General features: G+C 42.1%; 1 protein-coding gene across 10 annotated transcripts in view; it reads right to left on the bottom strand.

The window, feature by feature from the left end:
• Window positions 1-78: 78 nt before the first annotated feature.
• The window catches only part of LOC114142716 (serine/threonine-protein kinase BRSK2-like), a 92,420-nt gene continuing 73,996 nt past the window's right edge, over window positions 79-18,502 (bottom strand). The window contains exons 12-22 of one of the 10 annotated variants that reach the window (XM_028014121.1): window positions 18,301-18,451; window positions 16,077-16,136; window positions 12,948-13,008; window positions 10,326-10,950; window positions 9,635-9,683; window positions 9,187-9,310; window positions 8,145-8,325; window positions 7,763-7,855; window positions 5,863-5,901; window positions 2,405-2,670; window positions 79-2,176 (exon numbers count right to left, since the gene is read on the bottom strand). In XM_028014121.1, the coding sequence (XP_027869922.1) occupies window positions 2,447-2,670; window positions 5,863-5,901; window positions 7,763-7,855; window positions 8,145-8,325; window positions 9,187-9,310; window positions 9,635-9,683; window positions 10,326-10,950; window positions 12,948-13,008; window positions 16,077-16,136; window positions 18,301-18,451 (1,607 nt within the window). In that variant the 3' untranslated portion in view covers window positions 79-2,176; window positions 2,405-2,446. Of the gene's footprint in view, window positions 2,671-5,572; window positions 5,902-7,762; window positions 7,856-8,144; window positions 8,326-9,186; window positions 9,311-9,634; window positions 9,684-10,325; window positions 10,951-12,947; window positions 13,009-16,076; window positions 16,137-18,300; window positions 18,455-18,502 lie in introns of those variants that run through there. The other 9 variants (XM_028014120.1, XM_028014126.1, XM_028014122.1 and 6 more) reach the window with 9 other exon arrangements.

The following is an 18,502-nucleotide window of genomic DNA, read 5'->3' as shown; positions in this document are numbered from 1 at the left end:
CCCATCGTGCCGTTTTCACTCACTCAGTTAAAACTGAATATTTCTGAATAAATAAACTACATGAAGTATGAAACCTGCCAAAGTCAACAGATTTATTCCTTTAGCACTGAATTTGTTCACAGTAACATCACAAGGGAATACATTGCCAGTGGTTCTCCTGCTCCGAGTCCGTTCAGTGTGCTCTGGATTCCCGCGGTAGAAAAAGCGAAGGATGGAAGGTATTGCTTTAGGTTTCCTCTGAACCGAGTCCGTCTCCGAGAAACATGAGTGATTAGGATGCAAGTTTACTGTGTGCTTACAGTAATCAGATATAAAGGGGAGGAAGGAAGAGGCTGGCAAAAGAATGAATTATCAAAAATAACAAATCTGAAGGTAAAATTAATGAGAAAGCTCAGATAAAAAAATGCATAAAAACCTAGACACAAAAAGGAAACGGGTGAACATTTCAACAGCGACATGCAAAGAAAAGACGAATGCTGAACATGCAAACAACCGTACGAGGTCAAAGGTCAAAGCTAAGATCAGGAATCCCCCTGGTTTTTTAAATAAGCTCGTCAGGAAAACTGCTTCTTTACACGATGAATGTTTGAGTCTTCATTCGCCCAACAGATGGGGTTTCCTCCCAAAGAGGCTAAATCTACATTCTTAAATACAACAAATCAGTTTCAAACATATATTACAAAGTTTCTCTCCTCAAAAAAACAACAAAAAACAAACAAACAGGGAAAAGAAAAAATAAATTAAAAATGACAAAAATATCTTTAAATAATCAATTTCAGGAACATTCTCTACATCTTTGATATAAATAACTGATAAATAGCGCATGAAAAATGCATTAAAATAGAAAAATATTCAGAGCAGTTCAGTATCGTCTGAAACCTGCAGATAATACAAAAAATAACAAAATGTAAAAAAAACACTTTAATGTAACCGAAGTGCTGTCGAAAGTGCAACATAACAGAAAGACATTTTACCAACAACGTGGTCACACCAGAATCGCTCAAAACTAAAATAAATTAAAAACTGTAAAAATTATTATATAAACTGTATGATGTCTTAGAGTTGTAATCTGCTGAACCAACAGCAGAGGGCGCCAGCTGCAAAAAAAATCAATTTTTAACAGAAGAACAATATTTCATCCAGTGCATTTATGTATGTAGTGTCAAACAGCCAATAATGGCCCAGAATGTCACCTTTTCTACTTTAATAATTGGACCAGAAGGTGGCGCTAGCATCAAGGATGTGTTCACTGAAGCTTAATGTTTCTCTAAAGATAAAAGCCTTACAGTTCTAGGCTCTAGTTTAATAAAGTTTATGAAAGATAAATCCAGTTTTTAAAAAATCTTTACTTTTGAAATTTAAATTTCTCTTCTATAATCAGTAAAATCATTGTTTGTAAGTAAAGAAGAGGAAAAGTTTTTCAAATTCATGCTGCAGTATCTATCGGTCGTAAAGAAACGCCAGGCTGTCCTTAGCATGTGACTGAGTGACGACGGCTATGCTAACCACAGCCACTGGAAGTACTGAGGGTGAGATGTTAACTTTGCATCCAACAAATTTTTCATTTTAAGATTCTGTGTCACATCAGACTTAGAGAACTTAAATTGAGACATTAGGAGAAAGATGGCACAGAAATGAATGGCAGGCTGTCAGAAGTAGCTAATGGATCAACCCCTTTCTGGTGTGACCACACCTGAACATAAATACAAATCAACTTAAAACCTAATGTCACAACACAGATCATCAACTGGCCTGTACAACAGAAGAGATCATTCATCTTTAGAACATCACGGAACGCCCTGTACTATCCTGGGTCGCCAGAATCAGCCACAAAAAACTCAACTTTAAAAAGAAACCAGAGTCCGTCCCTCCGTCCGCCTCCGATTCAAGTCAGGAAATCCCATAAAGGAGTCAGTTTTGTAGTTTTTTGTATGTACATGTGGGGAAAAGTGGAAGAGAAAGGATGAAGAGGAGGACAAACATCACTGTCTTAAGGCCTTTTTTCCTTTTTACAACTCTTCTGAGATGGTCTGCGTTTGGTAATGTTGGGCGAAGTGGAATCAAAAGGGATGCTCCGCCTTTCCCTCAGCGTCGGGCTCGGTTCGGCGGCGGTGGCGGGCCGTGAGCGGGCTGCAGCTGAGGAGCCGTCGAGGTTAATAGCTATTATGGATGATCCCTGGTGGCAGAGACAAGTCAAGCCATCACACATGTGAGGAGGACACAGAGGGACACAAGGGAGGGACAGCAAAGCTACATTTGCTACTAGTTCTTAAAATACTGATCGACTTTTAAACTGAGCCATTCCCAATATACAGTACAAAATTTATAGGCAAAAAGTAGATTTTTTTTTTACTTTCACTCGGAGCTAAAGGGTAAAGTTAGCAGCTCTCTGCTTCTTAATGACCTGATTCCTGCTTTTCATCTAGTCATGCACAGCTACTGCTCCTTAAGGGTGTTCCTGTGTCCTGTTGCTGGCGGCCATCTTTGTTTTGTCTTTGCCTGGGGGGCATTTAGAGTCATTGGGCGGGGTCTGGCTGGGCCTGCTGCCGGGGGCATGCTTGGTGGGGGAGCTAGTCGAGGTAGGGACGCCTGGGGAGTGCGACGCTTGGATGTTCTTCTCGTCTGAAAAAAGCTGTTTAATTACGTCAAAGAAGTTACTCAACGGGCTGCCTACACAAACGGGAAGAAAAGAAAAACAAAAGGAGAGAGAGAACAAACAACAGATGAGCAATGGGGTCAACATGAGGAGAAGAAGAGGAGGTGATGAGATGAGGAGTGGAGCAGGAGAAAAGGAGACCGACTCCTGGGCCAGGAAACGGTTTACAGTGAAGCAGATTTAAACCGTTACCTGTATGTAAATAATCTGATCACTGAGCTGGCAGGTCAGCAGATACCAGAGGTATGTCATGAAACATCAGGCGGTTGCTGAAGCATCCTACAGTTAGTGACGGCCTCCAGACACAGTGGCTCTCTCTGGAGGTTGATGGTGTTTCTTTCGGGTCAGCATGAGAACCAGGTGGTACATCGATCTCTAAAGACGTTTTCCCTTCTGATTGTCCAGTAGACTCGGTTTGATTGGGATCCAAGGTTGCAACATCTGTTCACCTCCAGCTGCTGTAGTTCTTTCTCTCTGCTCTGAGTCAAACCAACCAAACCTTTTAACCAACCTGTTCCCCTCCTGACCTGTGGGGGCGCTGCGCCAAGAACCACTGAAGGTAACGAGACAAAAACCTCCGACGAAAACACGGAGCACAACTTCTTTCTTCACCAAATGGAAACAAAAATGGAGTGGCGTCGGATTTTAGGTGACCAGAGCTCGACTACGCGTTCCCACCTCCCCAAATGCATTAGACTTTCCAGACAGAACAGAGCTGGTGTGATGCTCCCTCAGAGGCCTGATGCTGGAACTAAATGTGGCTAAAAGTCAACTGGAAGAGACCAAATTGCTGATTTTTGCCTAGTCAGTGAATGCACCACACCTAAGTGCAACGGGCTGTGCTAACTGTAACACTCTTCAGTGTGGACGTTGTTACTACAGGAAGAAAACTCAAAGTTTTCCGTCTCAGTGAGATGAAGTCGGAGGAAGATGCTTGAATCTGAAGTTTCAAGCAGCAACAAAAAATCTTTTTGCATGTTTGTGGTTTTGGTCGTTTTGTTCCTAAAGTTTTGGGTGCAAAACCAGAATTTTGACATTTGGTGCAGAATGTCGACGTTTTTCTCCCAAAAGGCATTTTGCAAATATGGCGAAGAAGCCAAGTGACCCAGTCAACACCTAGACGTACCACAGCATCGCTCATTACTTCTGTTTAAATGCTGGTAATTTCAAGGATCAGCTGAAGTCATTGTGGGCTGATTAAATCGTTACCATTCTGATTGGTGGGTCTGATGACCTTCACTCATTGACTGTTGGATGCTTCGGTGACTGCCTGTAACCCTGGTGATATAAATAGTGACCTCTGGTGCCAGTTCCAGTTTGCCGGCCCCTTATAAAGCAAAACCCTCACATGATGTCCAAACTGGTTTGGTCATCATGTGTGGATTTCATTTGAAATCCCCAGTTTTAATTCTTATGGTCCTGTCGTAATTTATTCATATTTAACTTCAGTCTCAGTTTCTCCTGCGTGATGAAGGGCCCAGAAAAAGCACTGGAAGACATTTCATCATGTTGGTCAGAACCAGAGATTCTGCAAAGGAGATCCAGTTTAATCTATTATATAACCAACTTTGTGGTGAAAATGTCTTAAAATTTGCTTTTAAATGAAAACAGATACAGCCTTTTTCTAAAAGTAGGTCAAACTAAAATCAATTAGATTGACAATAACTGATGTAAATAACAGATTTATATAAACTACACTAAAACAAGGCAAATGAATTTTAGTTCAGACTAAAACTCATCTGGCTGATGCCAGGTGTGATGTCTTATAGCTTTTAGCTCATAATAAATAAAATCTGAATGAAAAATGTAAAAACAATAAAATGTCACAGTGGTTAAAGGTAAAATCAAAGTCCACAGTTAGCTAGTAGCGCTACTAACTAAAGCTACGTTGTTGAAAATTGGAAATGGACCAAAAATCGCAGTAATAGTATTACTAGTAGCAATAGAGGTAAGGATAGGGACATGGCCTGTTTAGTAATGAAAATGTTGGCTATCAGCCATAACCTCAATATTAATGATATCGGCCTAAATGTTCCTATCGATGAATCTGCTGGTTCTTATTTCCAGCGTCTTCCAAAACTCGTTTTGAACCCAACATCATCGTCAACATCCATCACTGAACTCACAAAAATGCATCCATTAGTTTGAACAGATATTGTTAAGAAACAGTCAATAATAAACATGCAACAATAAAAACAAACATCACACATTACTGCCAAAGTTAGTGCAGAGCAGTGTTTGGGATCTGATGGTCTTTGGTTATGATAAATGTGTCGTCGTCATAGCAACTTACCGTTCCTCCTCTCCAACATCACATATTTACATCAGTGTTGGTATTTAGTGCCAGTGATTTTTATTTTCCTGGTTCTAGAACGGTTTTGTGGAACGATGACCGACCCACAGTGAGGTGAAACCATGCCAAGGTCCAACAGAACCACATTCATCTTATCAAATCATTTCTCCTTCACGTTCACAGGAAAAATAAAAAATATCCACATGAAGCAGAAATTATTCATCTGGGATGAAACGTTTCAGATAAACTTTTGATGTTACTGAGTTAAATATTAGATTTATCTTTCAGCATTATTTACATCAATTTATTAAACTTTTTTTTAATTTTTTTTTTTACAGTTTTTAGCAAAGCTATTTACAGATCTAATGTCATAGTTTTAAGACAGCAGACTATAGCAGTCTTAACCTGTTAAAAAAATATGTATATTAAAAAAAATATCAATTAAAATTTTCTGTTTGCAGTTACAGTTTTTTTTTAAACTGACCAGAAACGTATGAAGCCGTTTTTTTATATAAGTTAGTTAATATATTAAGAAAAACATTTTAAATTTATATTTAAATACAGTTCTATACATTAATATTCATTATGGTGATGCACATAACCAAGATCAGAAAAAAGTGCCTTTAATTTAGTTTGTTCTAAGAATAATTTAAAAAATATCTAAAGCTCTTATTTTTAAAAAATATTTTGGATATTTTTTCATTAAAACAAAATTTTATCTCAAATTTTCTGCCATAAAAAACGATTTTAAACATAAATGACCTGTTAAGATGAATTTTCACGACTCTCTCAAACACACGTGTTAGTTCGGACTGGTGGTGCTGGTGACAAGCCGCACAAAGTTTGCTGTGACGTGTTAGAAGCCAGAAGTTGATCCAGTGTAACCAGAGCTCCCAGTCCGTTTGGGTCTTACCGCGTTTGGAGGATTTACTGGCTGAGCGCTGGGAGACGTCTGGGAGGAGAGGACAGAGACCCAGCATTCATCACCGGAAGCAGAGCGACAAACATCCACCACAACGCTCGGCTCGTTTCCTCTTTTCACCTCTACAGCTAACTCACGGTTTAATGACGGCCAGTTTACCGTTAATCAGAGGTTAAAAACCCAAATCCTCAGAAAAACAATCAACCCTTCAAATCTAGAGCCTAAATAAATGTCATTTGATGCCTTTTATGGAGAATCTGCAAAAACATTTCCTGAAAATCAGAGACATCCTGTGATTTAAAAACATGAAGGAGCAGCAAAAGCAAATGAGGTGGATTAGCAGTGCCCGGAAGTTCAGATGTTAGCACATCATGGCAGTCTTCAGTCAGAGGCCTCTTCAGATTCACTGGAAGACTGACTGCTATTGGAGATCCCTGCTGCCCACAGCATTAACCACCACAACGACTCTGGAGATATTCTGATGACGAGTTTTAATTTCCCTTTGGGGTAAATAAAGTCCAGAAATAATCTGACAGGAAATCTGGGCTGCGGATCAGAGATGTTCTCACAATCTGACAGATTAGAAGAACTTTAATTCCAGATGTTTGATGCTGATCTCAGGAAGTCTTTCTTTTCTGTTTTCCTCCTGCAGATGTTTGTCTTTCTGCTGGATTAATTCGACAGGATAAAAATCACATTAAAGGTTCTGAAACTATTTCACTGCAAAAACACAAAATCTTACCAAGTATTTTTCATCATTTTCATCAAATCTTACAACACTGGAATTAAGATCAAGTTACAAGCAACTTTTCTGCAAGAAACAAGTTAGATTTAAGTCAATAATGTCTTAATATTTATTAAAAGTTTACTAGTTTCACTCAAATTATTTCACTTGTAATTTGATTCCCATATTATAAGTGAAAAAAAATCTACTAATTGTTCTCGTACTTTTAAAATCAATATTAAGCTGAAAAACTAGTTTTGTATTAATTCAAGTTTTGTAAGATAAAAACTAGACCAAAATATTTTGTGTTTTTACAGTGTGTTTTTTTACAGGGTGTGAGAACGTCTGAATGTTAAAATGTGATGATGATGATGATGATGATGGTTTCTCCAAACCTTTTGAACTTTGAACTCTAGACGCTGACGTGGAATGAAGGGGTTAACATTCGGTTTGAGTATTAAACCGGCAGACGGACGGACGGACAGAAGGTCATCAGGGTCACATGAGGACAGCTGGACATGCAGGTTCCTTCTTAATGGATCAAGATGGCGGCTCATCCAGAACCAGAAAGCACAAACCCAGACCAGGCCCCAGGAGCCCGGTTCGATCCGGTTCTGATCGGTCCGGTCCGGTCCGGCCGTGTGTGGGTTTGGGTTTCCATGGAGCATCCAGGAGGGCTTGGAGTGAAGCAGTGCATGATGGGAAGCAGGGCGGCGTGGACGGGCGATGGGTTCTGATAACGGGTCCCCAGCTTGTAGCTGCTGCTCTTCACCACAAGAGGGAGCCGTTATCAAGCCAAAAGCCACAGTGAGGACATGAAGAAAGGGACAGACAGACACCTGGACAACACAGTCACTCTTTCTTCCCTTCAGTGCGTCTATCTGATCAGAACCAGAACCGGGACGGCCCGGCTTTCTGTTGAGCGCAGCGCTGAGTGAGACCCCTGCTGTCCGGAGGCTGAACTACGCCTGCTGAGCGTCCAGAAACGGCGCCGGCTAACTGCGGAGCCGCACAGGTCGGCGTGCGCGCCATGGGATGGGGCGGGGCAGCGGAGCATGCACGGGAGATGGGGAGTGCTAAAGCGGTGCCGAGCCGAGCCGATCCGAGCCGAGGTGCTGTGGTTGAGGAAGAGGAGGAGGAGGAAGAGCTGGGAAGGGCTGGACTTACCAGATATCTGCGGCTGGATGCCCGGCTGGTCGTTGGAGCTGAGCAGCTGCGCCTGGATGGTTTCCACCACCCGCTTAAAACGCCGACTTGGACCTGACAGGAAGAACAAACATAAACCTGATTAGAAACAAGATATTATCTAGTGTTAATAAATCACCTCATCTTGGCACCAAAGCTACAAATCAAAAAAATAATTTTTTCAAAATTGGATTTTCCATCAGACAAATTTACTAAAACGTCAAATTATGAAATGACTTGGTGATTGGAAACAGCTATTGATTACAAGAGTTAGGTAGCAAATAGTTACATTTACTTGAGTAACTCTTTATAAAAAAATATTTTTATGAATATTTTAACTGTGTGTGTGTGTGTGTGTGTTTACCTGACAGCAGGGTGAAGGTGACGGAGTAAATGCCGTTCTCCTTGGTGGCGCCGCTGCTCTCTGTGTAGGTGATGTCCACCTGGAACTTGACCGGCTTCTGGAAAACCGTGGGACCGGCCGTGGATTTGTACTCGGCCCTGAAGCTGGTCTGAGAAATGACGCTGTGGCTCAGGCTGGGGATCTGAACACACACACACACACACACACACACACAGCGGCGGCGTGACGGATGGGGCGGGTTCAACGTGCCGAGGCGTTGCGCAGCGTCAGCGTCTGGCCGACCAGACACACTCAATCTGAAACTCGCTTCAGGTTCAGATCAGACTCAAACTGACACAAACGTTTTGCTTCCAGTGAGAAATAAAAACATTTTTCTTTCGGCACAAACAGGAAACAACACACAGGAAGCTAACATCAGATAACAGAATACATTTTTAAAAATAATTAAATTCTATTTATTAAGGAGAAGAAAAATGATCCAAATCAACCTGCAGCTCTGGGAGAAAACTAGGAGCCTTTCCAGCATGAACTTAATGTTTAAGGTCAGATTTAAGTCCAGACTTTGACTAGGCCAATCTAAATGTTGCTTGCTGCTTCTCCCTTCATAAGCTTCTGGTTCGGTCATTTCCAGCAGCAGAGGAACGGTTTACGCCCAGCAGTGTGGAGAAATCCTCCTGATGTGTCGAATGTCTGACGGGTTGAACCCGAAACTTTCTGTTTCACACGACCGACACGTTAAATACTGGCTGCAGTTTGCACTGCTGCCACTAGGTGTCCCCAGTTCATACACAGTGAGCCTTTAATATCTGAGTTTAAAACTAAATCTGACTTTGAGCATCTTTGCCTTCTATTTTTATGTACTGTGACTAGTTATAGTTTATATTTACATGTTTTTATTAAAATATTTTTTTAAAAATGTTCCAGAAATGTTTTTTACTCCAAACTATTTAGTTCTTTGACTGAGGAGCTGATCAGAACCTGAAGATGAGCAGCTGATTCCCTCTCTAATGTCAGCAGATCGGGCTTTGACTGTTCCACTCACAGACAGGAAGGCGTGAACGATGTCGGCCTTGATGGAGCTCAGAGGTTTGTCCCGGATCACGATGAAGATCTGCTCCTCTTTCTCCAGGTTGATGAAGTTCCCAAACCACGACTTCTTAGCCAGCCTGCAGGGACCAATCAGGAGTCACCAAAACAAAAACATTGTTCAAGCGTCACACTAACAACATGCTGGAAAACCTGGAAAACTCCTGGAAAGGTAGACCTGAGGATCCTCAGGAGACAAGCAGAGAATAAATCTTCAGATTAATCTGATTTATTCCCTGCTGGGTGACGCCAGCCTTTCTATTTCTGTTAGTTATTTATAACGGTGTAGCAGCAACGTGGTGTCAGCTGACTCATCCAGCTGCTTTCCTCCGTCACATTCCCACCTTTCCTTCAGCTTCACTGACTTGTTTCAAGTAACGGACGACAGGAAGAGCTGAACTCACTCTGGAGACGAGTCTGGGGTCAGGCTGGACATGTCCTCCTGGGTGGGAACTGCAGACAGACAAACATCTGGATTACATCACCTCCTCCTGTCTAATGAACAATCAGCACATTCAGTTTTCCTACATTCATTAAAACGATTATAAGGAACTAATCTGTTGTAAAAGTATTAATACTTCTTTAAACTCTTCACCTTCCATCTTGCATGAATCATAACTTATTAATCTGGGATTCGACGGACCAAACAAACTGCAGCAGCTTTTCCAGAGTTTTGTATTCCTGAGCTGTGAATCTCTGCAGCTCCTCCAGAACCACCATGGTTCTCTGTCAGTCCAGATGGATGAAATATAAAATAATAACTAATCTATGTTTGGTTTTCAAAACAAAATCACAGAAATAAAACATTGTTTTTCCATTTTTAAGACCTAAATGTAAATTTGAAATCATTAAATATCCAGTGTTTAATTTTTCCTTCTGTCTAAATCCAAAATAAAATATAAATGTATTCTATATGCAGCGTTTTCTAACCATTACTTTATTTTTTAGGTGACTGTATGTGTGTTGAATTAAACAGGCTCCTTCAGCTGCTGCAGGTAAAACCAGAGCAGTTTGATTTTGTGCTGCATTTCGATGAATGTTTGTTTGGATGACTTGGATTAGATGAGGTGAAACCGCAGCATTTTCCCATCATACCTTGCATTTTCCTGCGGTGGAAGCGCGGCGATCCCAGGAAGCTGTTCTTGATGGAGTTGAGGCGCGTCCTCCAGGGCATCCCGCCGATGGACGGGCTCGGCGGCGGCGTGGGGCTCGGCGTGCCGGCCGGGCTCTCCTTGGGCGTGTGCACCGGCGTGCCCTTCGGGGTGGGGAGGGGGCTCCCCCTGGGGGAGGGGTGGGGGGTTACCTGCGTGATGGGGACAGATTTGGCGTTGTGGTCAGGGTGGAGGTGGCGGCGGAGCGGGGACAGGGGGGGCACCGGGGACAGTGGGATGGACAGCTTGGGGGGGACGGTGAGGGGAGGGTGGCGCCTGGTCCGCGGGCTGCTGGGGGCCAGGGGCTGGTTCGCCGTGGACGGCTCGGGTTTGGGGGCGCCGAGGGTCTGAGCCGTGTGGGGCAGCGGGTTGGACCTGGTGGTCTGCAGGGGCTTCTCTGACACTTTGGGCTTGGCGGGGAGGGTCTGCGTGCGGGGGTGCATGAGGGGGGACCCCATCTTTGGCAGGTAGGGCGCGCGGGGCCCCACCCCGTTCAGGTGCGTAGGGCTGCAGTTCGGGGACTGACAGAGATCGGGGGACTGGGGCGGGACGAAAAACCGGCGGTGGGGCTGCGGTTGGCCATGCAGCGTGACACGTGACAGCAGCGTCAGCCAATGAGAAAGCCAGAACACCACAGCCCAAAAAAAGTTCAATCCAATACAGAAGAAATGAGATTAAAACAGCCAGAAAAGGAACAAAATGGTGGGAGGAGTGGAGCAAGCAGGAGGAGGTGAGAGTGCAAGAAAGAAAGAAAACAGAACATGCTATTAGCAGAGTGATCAGCCAATCAGGAGGCAGCAGTGAAGCATTCATGAAGGATGCACCGAGTTCAAAGCCATGTAGCTGTAGCTTTAATCCTCATTTAGCATTTGACCTGAAAATCACCCATCAGTAAAGAAAACTTTATCTTCTGGAACGTCGGTGCATCCCTCAACACTAGCAGCTTGGTGACCCAGCTAACAGATGTAGCTTAGCCCTCCGCCAGGAGAGCAGCCAGAGAGCATGCTCAGTGCTGACAGGACGCCGTGGGGATGACTGATCCGACCCGATCGGATCAGCCAGAACCCACAGAACGCAGTGGACCAGAAACACGAGACCAGGCAGCCAGTTCAGAGTGGAGACCATCAGTTAGCATCGTCATCATGCTAACAGTTAGCATCGTCATCATGCTAACAGTTAGCATCGTCATCATGCTAACAGTTAGCATGATGACGATGCTAACTGATTAGGAATTAGCTGGCGTTTTTGTCAAATAATCTGCTAAATATTGACAAGTCTAATATCACGCTAAAGGCTAGTTAGCATATTAAGTATGACAGCTATGGCTAGGTTAGTATGTTAGCCTAAATGCTAGTATTGCAATAAAGGTCAGTTAGCTTATAATTTTTGCTGCTATGTCATTGAAGTGGATTACAGTGGATCTGCACATATTCACTATTTCATTTTTTTGGTTTAACTCCAAGTTATTTACAGAAATTTTGCCTTTTTCTCACAGACTGTTTGTGTTTTAATGATGCTAGTGTGAACTAAAGCTCAGAATGTTACCTATGCTGACAAAATTACAGTTAGCACATTAATTATGCTAATATTACAATCAGGATCACTTAGCTGTTTATTTATGGTCATTATTACAGTATATTGATAAATAGAGTATAAAGATAAATAAATATTGATCAATTAGCAGTTCAGCTATGCTAATATCTCCGTTAAGGTCATCTGGTGAATTGATTTCAACTTAACTTTTGGTTACAATTATTTTATATAAATTATGCTAATATTAAGGTCAGTTGGCATGCTAACTGGGATGCTAATGTTGTAATTAAGGTCAGCTAGAACATTATTAATGTTGATAACATTGAGATGTGTTACCATGTGGATTATTCTCCGTTTTGGTGAGTTAGTATTTTAATAACGCTGTAAAGCGATAAAGTGTTATGTATGAGTTATACTAATATCTTCTTACAGTTAGCACATTAGCTGTGCTATAATAACAACATTAAGGCCAACTGGCTTTTTAATTCACCTGACTGACTGAAAATATTAAGATCAATCAAGACAAATTAGCACCAGAAAAACATTCATCTTTCTTCTGAATTTTATTACTTATATTTTCTAATTTATTACATTAACAGGCCTTTTCAGTGGCATCCCCAGCATTAAAATAGGTCATTTTGTAAAACAGAAACTTATTTAATGAGGACAGAACCAAACGGTCCAAATTCTCTCTGGTGGTCGGTACGTATGGAAGAACATTCTGGATCTGAGATGGATCCAGAATCACTTCATCTAAAGCTCTGTGTGACGCCAGCTGGTCCATCATCATCACCATCATCATCATCACCATCATCATCATCTCCTCTCACCAGAGCTGAAGGACTTCACCATGAAAAGTCCCAACATTCAGGAAACGCTCTGCGTCCAACAGGCTGGATGAAGTCTGAAGTGGCTGCTGATGACAGTCTGAGGTGGAGGAGTGTGTGTGTGTGTGTGTGTGTGTGTGTGTGTGTGTGTGTGCAGCATGCCAGCAGAGCCAGCCAGCCAGCTGGGATGAAGGACGAAGGCTTACCCTGGGACTGCTGAGGGGGCTGGTGGACAGACCGGAGGACGCTCCGCTGATCGACCGCGACCTGAAGTGGCAACATCAGGTTAGAATTCAGCAGGAACATTTCAGCAACAAAACATCTGAAATCAAACTTTAGTTTACTCATTTACAACTGAAGAAATGAACTTGTTTTACTTCCTATCCCACGTTTCTAATTTCTCATCTGTTTTGACAAAACCAAACATTTCATATTTGTCCATTTTAAAATTTTGTAATGTAGTTTGTGTTTGTTCTTCTCTACTGTCTGTGCAACAATATACATAAAACCAGAGGAAAAGAAATATGGGATTAAACATTTTGGGGAGAAAAACCAGTTTACCAGCTGGACATGCTGATTAAATCTTATTTTATTCTGATTTATTCCACTTTATCTAATCTGTTCTGAGTTAGAGACACTTTCTTTGTCACATTTTTACCAGATGTTTATTAGAACTGTGTAATATTTAGCAAATTTACTGATTTTAACATGATTATAAATCATAAACATTAAATCTGTCTATACCTGGAGGGACTGACTTATTAATAACAGATTCAAAACTGATTCTGTTTATAAACAGTCATTTCTATATTTAGCTGAGAACAATGCTTTATGGCCTGGGTGACCTTTGACCTTTAAACAAAGTGAATCTGTTTGATAATATTAAAGATCAATAAATACTGAAGTTTGTTTTTCTTCTTGCAGAAATCATTAAAAAAATGATTTTTACTGTTTTTATTGAGTTTTAAAACTGATGTTAGACGATAAAGTCTGGAGTTTTAAATGTCTTGAATCAAAAGGTTTTTATGCTGGAACCAGTTTAACAGTCAGAGACTCAATGAAAGTCCCAGCTGGTGATGAAGCGACGTCATGGTAATTATGTCAGATGTTTTATTGGATTTATTAAAGTAAATGGAGGAAGTTTGAGCTGCAATGAAAACATGTCAGCATTTTAAACACGCCGACACGCATCAAACGTTTTATTCATCAGCGCTGCTGCTTCTTTCTGCTCATCATCACATTTTCCATTTTTCATTCTCGTCTCATTAACTTTTCATTTTCCCCGTTTTCCACTCTGACGTCGCCTCAGACCAGCAGCAGGAAGTGGAAACACGCCGAGCTGCTGATGTTTTCTGGCTGCAGCTTCACTTTGTGGGAAATTAAAAAGTGGAAGCAGTAAATCATAATTAAATGCTCTTGACCTGAAAGGCAGAAACGGCGACAGAAACGTCCAGAAAACAAAAGGAGGCGATAAAACCAGGATGTTGGAGGATAAACTGTTCGGTTTTACTGCAGAAATGTTCCAGACTTCATAATAACTGAAATGCAGATTTTTTCACCCTGTAGGAACTCTGCAGGTTTTTATTTGGACTACCTTTTAAAATACTCTTCAAAATAAAAGTCCAACTGTGTGAAGGGTTTGATTCCTAATAAAACCGGTGGTGAAGGATCTGTGATGACATCATCATCCTGTTTCCCGATCGGCTGAGCGGATCACCGCCTGATCCAGCAGCAGCAGCCGGACTCTGTCCACGCCTCTGCCTCTTCACATGAGGAGCTCCATTAACATAAAACTCATTACTGGTGACGGCCGTCCAGTCCGGACGCCGGCAGCTCTCCGCATCGCAGCAGCTAAATTAATTCCTGCTGCTGCAACAGGCGTCGTTTCCACGCGTCGCCCCAATTAGACGATGAGTGAGATAACGGGCTGCTGAGTGCTGTTTGTCCTCCATCTGCATTCCTGCCAATTAATTTATGCTAATCTGCATCCAGGCCCACAAACGACTCGCTAACGGGGTTTTCCTGCCGCAGCAACATGGCGTCTGCCTGCCGACTCCAACGCCTCACAGCTGCACCATCATCCCCGCTCCGCAGTGGAGGAGGAAGTTCCTGCTCCTCTGACAGGAAACAAACGAATCCAGGATTTCACTTCACCGTTTGGTTCATCTGCATCATCCTCAGCGTCAAGCTGGCAGAGTTTGAGTCCAAACTCTCAGATCTGAAGGAAACAGGTTCGTATTTCATATCAGACTTTCCAAATGTAGCGCCGCTCGTTAACAGATCAGATCGTTAATCTGTTTTTCATGTTGCTTTTACACTGATGGCTGTTTCCTCACTGACTGGCCCTCCAGCTCATCTTCTTCTCATTTTCAGTCACATTTTCTGTTTTCTTCACATTTCTCATTAAAACCCGTTCATCTCTGAACAGAACCTGCGGGTCGAGGTCAGAACTCCTTCCTGAGCCTCGTGGCTGCGGTTCATTCTGGCCTGTTGTCGTCTGATCTGGACCAGAACCGTGGAGGTTCTGTGGTTCTGCTCCTGATTCCTTGTCTGAGTTATTTTAGATTTTTCCCCCAGATGTCACACAAGGAAGCGATGAGTTTAAAATTCATTCACATTTAACTCCAGTGTTGTAGATTTATTAATAAAATTTCCTCCAATTTTTACCCAAAACGCTTAAAAAACTGAAGTTTCAATAAAAAACTGTGAGAAACGAACACGTCTGAAGGAAATTTTAAAGGTTTTCAGCAGCAAATTATGTTGAATTATTGACCAAAGACTAAATTATAGACTAAATGTTTTATTAGAGTATTTTAATTTGACCCATTAGATGTAAAAAGACCGTTTTTGTTCGATGTGGTTCTGCTCTGTCAGTTTATCTGAGGCTTCAAACGGTGAGTTGGACTTTATTTAACTTTTATAAAGTGGTTTAAAGTTTTACTGAGTCTGAAGTTATGATTATATACTTTATTAGCATTCTGCATTGGAAACTGAAGAATCTTAGATTTCCAATTAAGTAAATCTGTTGGGACTCTTTAAAAAACTTTTTTAAAAGTCACATCTCTGCATTTTGTATTTTTGAATAATTATTGTCAAACACTTGAACAGTTTATTAACCTTTTGGAGTTTGCTTCCTTTTTTTATCATCTCTTCATAGACGTTTCATTTTAAAGAAAATCTGTCTTCAGATTTGAACATTTTTGCCCCCAAAGAACAAAAACTACAGGAAATAGAAACAGTTTCTGCTGCAGCTTCATCGTTTGGGAGGGAAAATAACGGAGCAAAAGAGAAAAGCTGAACGGAGACAACAGACGAGGAACGGAGCCGAGCCGTACCTGTCCTCCTTGCTGCAGTTAGCGTTTGTGATATCCAAGCTTTTACTGAAAACAGATTTGCTAAAAAAAAAAGAAAAACAGAAAAAACAAAGAGGCAGGAAGGAAACGAAGAGACAGAAAAGGTGATCACATAAAGGAGGACAGAGGTTCAGCATGCAGCATCAGGAGAAACAGAAACGTTACCAAATAAAGAGAAATGGTTCAAATACTCATGCAAAGGTCGAGAAATAAAGGAGGAAATGCATTCAGAGGTCAGAGGTCAAACTCCACTAACTGTTTCCATCCACTCATCATGTCATTGATTGGTTTAGATCTTTGAGTTTCCTGAAACCTTCAAATACTGTTGGCCTCAAATATTTAATAATTGAGGCCAACAGAAAAAAAAAAATTATTTTGGAGTTTTAATCTCAGCGGGTGGATGGAGTGGTTCTGGAGCGGTTCTGAAGCGGTTTTAGAGCGGTACTGAAGTGGTACTGGAGCAGGGTTCTGAAGCGGTTCTGGAGTGGTTCTGAAGCGGTTCTGAAGCGGTTCTGGAGCGGTCCAGCTGGAGTTCCTCAGGTCTTTCTCCCTGCTTCCTCTCTGCTCCAGGTTTCAACGTTCCCTCCGACGGTTCGCAGGTTTTCCTGGTTGATCTTTGAGTTTCCTGAAACCTTCAGAGTTTTATGGTTCGTTCACACCAGCCTGCTCAATCCGCTTTAACTGGACTCTGATGCCAACTCTGGTTCCACTGGACTGGACTACGGTAACGAGCTGCATCCTGCAGGGATGAATGGTTCTGCTGCAGGAGGCCCAAAACGCACCAGAACCACTGATGGTTTAAAACCTTCCACTGGTGGCCAAACCAGTTAAAATGATTGGATCTGTTTTCCTTCCTGGTCTTTCAGATCCGAACTTCAGTTTTATGGTTGTTGTTGTATTTTATTTTAAATTTGTGCTTTTATCTTGTTGTATTGTGCAGCACTTTGTCCTTTACTTTATCTATAAAACTGGATTTTTATCACATCAGTCCATGTTGACGGAAAACTGGGTCCAGTGTGGACAGAACCAGTCGTGTTCCAGCAGTTTCCAGTTCGGACCTGAGACTCGGTGGTTCTGCTACAACCAACCGATGATTTTAGAATCTCAGCTGCTGGAAATTTAGTTTTTCCTGTTTGGACTCATCCTGGACTCAGGAGGATTTCGTCCAGCGGATGGAAACAGGAAGCGGATTCATCCAGGATGAATCAAAAGGTTTTTGTTCATTTACTCTGAAGCTGCAGTTCATGCAAACAAAAAGAAACCTGGAGAATAAAATCACAGAAAAACGAGCCTCACATGCAGGTCTGAAACAATTAATCGTATTAATGACGATGAATCGTTATAGATTCAGAAAAAGGTCATTGGCTCAAAGAGCAGTTAGAGTAGAAATTAAGACAAAGCTAAAAATAATTAAACATTTTACATTCAAGATTAAAACAAACAAAAAAAATTGTCTGTACATTTTTCTGCCCGTAAATCCTCTGGTTGCATTTTTAGCTTCACCTGGAATAAAGTCTGTATAAAAAATATTAAACTTTTTTATCCAGTTATTTTTGTACTGAAGCAGAAACTGTGAGATCAGATCCAACCTTCGCTATTAATGATCGAACTAAATGAATCCTGTTACTGAATTATTTCTCTAAACTGAATTATTTGTTTATTAGGATCTTTTAATGTATTTATAATGTATAAAAAGGCATTTTTATCTGATTAATCACCAGAATAATTGATAATTAGGATAATTGTTACTTGCAGCCCAAATATCTTGAGGTTTGAATCAGACAGAAATAAACTTCATGGTTATGAAACGACTCAAACCTCCCAGTTTCTCCTGATTCATCCTGACTTTCAATATTTCGGCCCAGAAACAAAACAAAGATCCTCAGAGCTGCAGGACAGCAGGCTGCATGCACGCCTCCTCACGCCGAACCCGACCCGGATCCAGGTCCGGATCCAGGTCCAGATCCAGGTCCAGATCCAGATCCAGATCCGACCCATGCTGGACCAGAACCGAACCCGCTGAGACCGGGCCGTACGTCAGGGCCGACGCAGCGGATCATTTATTAAACTGCAGTTCAGAGTCGCTTCCTGGTTCTCATGAACTGTTCAAATACATCAAAATGATCCCAGTGGATCCAAATGATCCCTCAAACATCTGATCTGACCCAGAGACAAGTCGGACCATGCGCATGCCGCCGCTCCTCACCTCTGACCGTGGGTTGCCATGTCGATGGCTCGCCGCACCGGGACGGGCGACCCGCCCTCTGTGACGGTCAGAACCTCCATGGACTTCCTCTCTGGTCGCCGCTTGCCGTGGCGGCTCAGCATGGGCGAGTCAACGCGCTTCCTGGGAGGATCTGCTGAGACGGGACGACAAGATCAACAGTTCAGGACCCAAAGGTTAAAGG

This window comes from Xiphophorus couchianus, chromosome 4, assembly GCF_001444195.1.
Source record: "Xiphophorus couchianus chromosome 4, X_couchianus-1.0, whole genome shotgun sequence".
Lineage (NCBI taxonomy): Eukaryota > Metazoa > Chordata > Actinopteri > Cyprinodontiformes > Poeciliidae > Xiphophorus > Xiphophorus couchianus.
Note: the sequence above shows the minus strand (reverse complement) of the source record. Positions and strands in the feature narration are given on the sequence as shown.